At 56.4% G+C, this 4,022-nt stretch overlaps 1 protein-coding gene across 1 annotated transcript; it reads right to left on the bottom strand.

Moving 5' to 3' along the window:
- Nucleotides 1-345: 345 nt before the first annotated feature.
- LOC113956692 (somatotropin-like) lies at nt 346-3,613 on the bottom strand. Its single transcript, XM_027663528.1, has 5 exons — nt 3,604-3,613; nt 2,960-3,123; nt 2,255-2,371; nt 1,743-1,904; nt 346-546 (listed from the first exon to the last, which is right to left on the bottom strand). The coding sequence occupies exons 1-5, from the start codon at nt 3,611-3,613 to the stop codon at nt 346-348; spliced, it is 654 nt and encodes a 217-aa protein (XP_027519329.1).
- Nucleotides 3,614-4,022: the final 409 nt, after the last annotated feature.

Below are 4,022 nucleotides of genomic sequence, written 5' to 3'. Positions count from 1 at the left end.
CTCCCCATCCCCAAATCTACTCCCAAATCTACCCGCCAGCCTCAAATCCACCCCCAGCCCCAACCTACTCCCCAGCCCAAATCTACCCCTAAATCCGCTCCCCACCTCCCCAGGCCCCAAATACGCTCCCTTAGCCCCGAATCCACACCTCAAGCCCCAAATCCACCCCGCCCCACTGGCTGCTCATCCCCATCCCTCCCAGCACCCCACCCCCGGGATGGGCTGTGCCCCCCAAAACCCAGAGACACGTTGGCTGTAGCAGGTTTATTCTCCGGGTCTCTTTCCGAGGAGCGGGGCAGCCGTGGCCGGCGAGGGGCCGGAGCGGGGTCGGAGCCACGGCCGGGGTCAAACGGCGCAGTTCCCGTCCCCGTAGCGCCGGCACTTCATGACCTTCAGGTAGGTCTCCACCTTGTGCAGGTCCTTCTTGAAGCAGCCCAGCAGGCCGTAGTTGTGCAGCAGCGCGTCCTCGCTGCGCACCAGCACGTCGAACTTCTCGTAGGTGGGCCTGAGGATCTGGGGCCCCCGCGGGCTCCGGTCCTCCAGCTCCTGGGGGACGATGGGCAGGGGCTGGGAATGGCACCACAACCCCACGCTCCAGGCTGGGAAGCTGGGAAAGGCCCTGGAGGTGCTGGTGGCGGTGGATGGACACGAGCCCGGGCGGTACCCAATGGCCAGGGCACTGCCTGTCCCTGTGCTGGCACCGCTGGGGCACCTCCAGCCCTGGGGGCAGTTCTGGGACCCTCAGACAAGGGCTGGAGCGTGTCCAGGGAAGGGAATGGAGCTGGGAAGGGGCTGGAGCACCGAGAGCAGCTGAGGGAGCTGGGGGGGGCTCAGCCTGGAGAAAAGGAGGCTCAGGGGGGACCTTCTGGCTCTACAAGTCCCTGACAGGAGGGGGGAGCCGGGGGGGGATTGGGCTCTGCTCCCAGGGAACAAGGGACAGGACAACAGGACACAACTTCAAGCTGTGCCAGGGGTGTTTCAGGGTGGACAGCAGGAGGAATTTCTTCACAGAAAAACACTGGCAGGGGCTGCCCAGGGAGGTTTGGAGTCCCCATCCCTGGAGGTGTCCCAAGAAGGCCTGGACGTGGCACTCAGTCCCCCAGGCTGGGGGACAAGGTGGGCATCGGGCACAGGGGGCCCTCGGTGACCTTGGAGGGCTTTTCCAACCTCAGTGATTCTGGGATTCTCTGATCCTCCTCCTTGGCCCAGTGCCAAGGCTCCTCCTGAGCTTTAGATGAGCTCAGGGGTTTCTCCCCCCACCCTTAAAGCATATTTCAAGCATATTTTTGAGTGTTTGTGTTTGCAGGAAGGGCAGTGATGCAGGGGGGATGCTACAGTGAGAACAGAGCTGGGCACAGGCTGCAGGGAGGGAGGAAATTTGCCCCATTTCTGAGTATTTTGCATGGAGATGTAGCAAAAATTATGTTGCTGTTACTCCAGTGGACTTAAACAACTAAATATTTTTTGTTGCTAGGTTTGGGTGGACTCTGGGTGTCGACTGTTGTGATTCCTGATCAGTTCTGCTCTGTGATGGGTGTTAACATCTGTTCTGTGTTCTTTTATCCTGTGCAGGGGGTGTCATGATCTCACTATCTGAAGGTGAGCAAAGTCCACAGGACACCGCTGGCCTTCAGAGTGGAAGGTGCGGAGATTTCTCATGGTCCTTGGATCCCCAGGAGCTGAGTGCCCCGTGTCTGGGAGGTCTCTGTTATCCTATAATCACACTACGTGCTGTGACTTACCCTCATCAGGGCCTGAATCCCTTCCTCCAGGTCCTTTAGCTTTTCATACACTCTGTCTGAGGTGCCAAAAACCAGGTTGTTTGTGAACACCTTGCTCAGGTACTGCACCGGGGTCAGCCAGGACTGGATGAGAGCCAGGGAGAAACGGAGAAGCTCCATGTCCTGAAAACAAGACAGGAAGGGCTCAAAGCTGTGGGGGGAGGTGTTTGGTGGGGTGTCCTGCTGCCTCTGGAGCAGCCTGGAGGTGACCCAGGGATGTGCCACAGCTCCTGCAGCTTCAGCAGACACCAAGTTTTCAGGCTGGGGAGCACCACCTGTGTCCCTTGCAGACAACAGCTTTTCTCATCCTTGGGAAGGGAATGTGATTCATAGTGTAACCAAGGTTATATCTTTCTTGGGAGGGCAGGGATGAAGCACCCGAGTGTGCACAGGTGGAAACCCTCTGCTCCTGCCCTGAAGCACAGCTGGGCTCCTCAGACAGGTCTGTGCTTGCCCTGAGGGGGAGGACTTACGGATTTCTGCTGGGCATCATCCTTCTTCATGGGAGCAGGGATCATTTCCGAGTAACAAAACGCCACCTGGGAATTCTTGGTTGTGTGCCTCTGGTCCTCTGGAATGTAGGTGCGTTCCTGTGGAGACAGCCCAAGTGCACCCAGACATGTTGCCCACGTCCTCTGGAAGACCTTCCCAAGCTGTCCTGAATGGTTACTCTTGGCAAGAAGTGGATGTGAGACATGAGGTGCCTCTGGACAGGGTTGGGAAGCAGGAATATTGTCTTGGCACAATAGCTACTGGACCTAAGGGTCTTCCTCTCACTAAGCCAAGGTGCTGAGGTGAACACAAACCACTGGGACCAGGTTCTCCCAAGGAGGAAATGGCCCCCAAGGACAGCTCTTGCCAAAGGGAAAGCTCGTGGCAGATCCTGGCAGGAGCAGAAACGGGAGGGGTTTAAGCACTCAGACTCTCCAGGGCAAAAAGTGACTGCCACAGGAGAGTCTGGCAAGATATCTGTGCCATGTGCAGCCATGGCCCCGGGAAGAGGGGCATGTAGGATCAGAGCAGGGGCAGAGAGCTGAGAGGGGGAACAGAGTGCAGTCCTATCCTGTCACACCCCTCAGCCTCCTGGGAAGCAGAGAGAGGGCACAGCAATGGCCTAGAGGTCCCTGTCACACATCCCGAAGCCATCAAGCTCAGGCAGAGGAGTCCCCAGCACTCACAAACTCCTTGTAGGTCTCGGCAGCCAGGAGGTGAAGGTGCTGAGCCCTCAGCACAGCGTTGGCAAACAGGCTGGCCAGGGGCATGGCTGGGAAGGTGGCAGCTGGCTGTGCCCACTGCAGCCCCACCGTGATCACAGCGATGGCCAGAGGAGACAACCAGGACCCTGCAGCAAAGCAGAAAGTGTCAGCAGGCCTTGGGGCACTGTGCTGAGGAGGGGGTGGCACCTGGGAATTCATTCCCACTCTCTTCTCTCCACGGCTGAGGGGTCCTCTGCCTTGGTGCCTTGCTGGCACCAAGGGTGAGCTCAGCTCTCCTCAAAATTCAGGCATCGTGCTGATCCTTGTCTTAAGCTTGGAATATGAATTTTAATATCCCTGCCAACATTTATGTTAATAACAACTGTAACTATGGCTTGGCCTTGTTCTTCATGTTATCCTTACCCCTTTTAGGCTAAAGATTAGTTCATGGATTAAAGTCACACTGCAGGGAAAGGTATTCTTTGTCACTGGTTTATAAGCTGCCATACTTTAAGTTAGGGCTGTCCCAGAGTTTGTCCCACCACAGTACCACCCCATCATCATCTTCCATCTCCCCCCACACATGGCAGCACTGGCAAATCCCTGAAAACCGAAATAAAAGGTACCTGGAGCCATTTCTGCCCGGTGAGTTGCTCAGGTGTTGCTTGACAGTGAATATTTCTCCCTTTCATGAGGCAAGGGGAACTGCTGAGCCCCCCTTTATATAGCAGGGGGTCTGTTTAAAATGGATCTGCGTGTCCACGATCACAAAAACAGCTCTGCACCTTCTCTGTGCATAAATGCACAAGTGTTCACAATGGTGCCACCTCACCCTGGTCATCCATACACAGATGTGCAGCCTGGGCACGTTGTTTGCCTCGGTGTGAAATCAGGGCTCCAGGATTTCGCCATATCCCGCTGCTTATTGCAAATAAAAGTTTCCTGACCGTTGGAAGACCCGTCCCAAGTCACATCAATGCTTTTACATGGTGACATTTGCTTTGTCCACCTGGTTTTCCTGCCTGGCTCTGCAGCCTTGGCCCAC

This window comes from Corapipo altera, unplaced genomic scaffold (genome assembly GCF_003945725.1).
Source record: "Corapipo altera isolate COAL_440 unplaced genomic scaffold, ASM394572v1 165, whole genome shotgun sequence".
In the NCBI taxonomy this organism is placed as follows: domain Eukaryota; kingdom Metazoa; phylum Chordata; class Aves; order Passeriformes; family Pipridae; genus Corapipo; species Corapipo altera.
The sequence above is the reverse complement of the archived record's forward strand: the minus strand, read 5'-3'. Positions and strand labels throughout refer to the sequence as shown.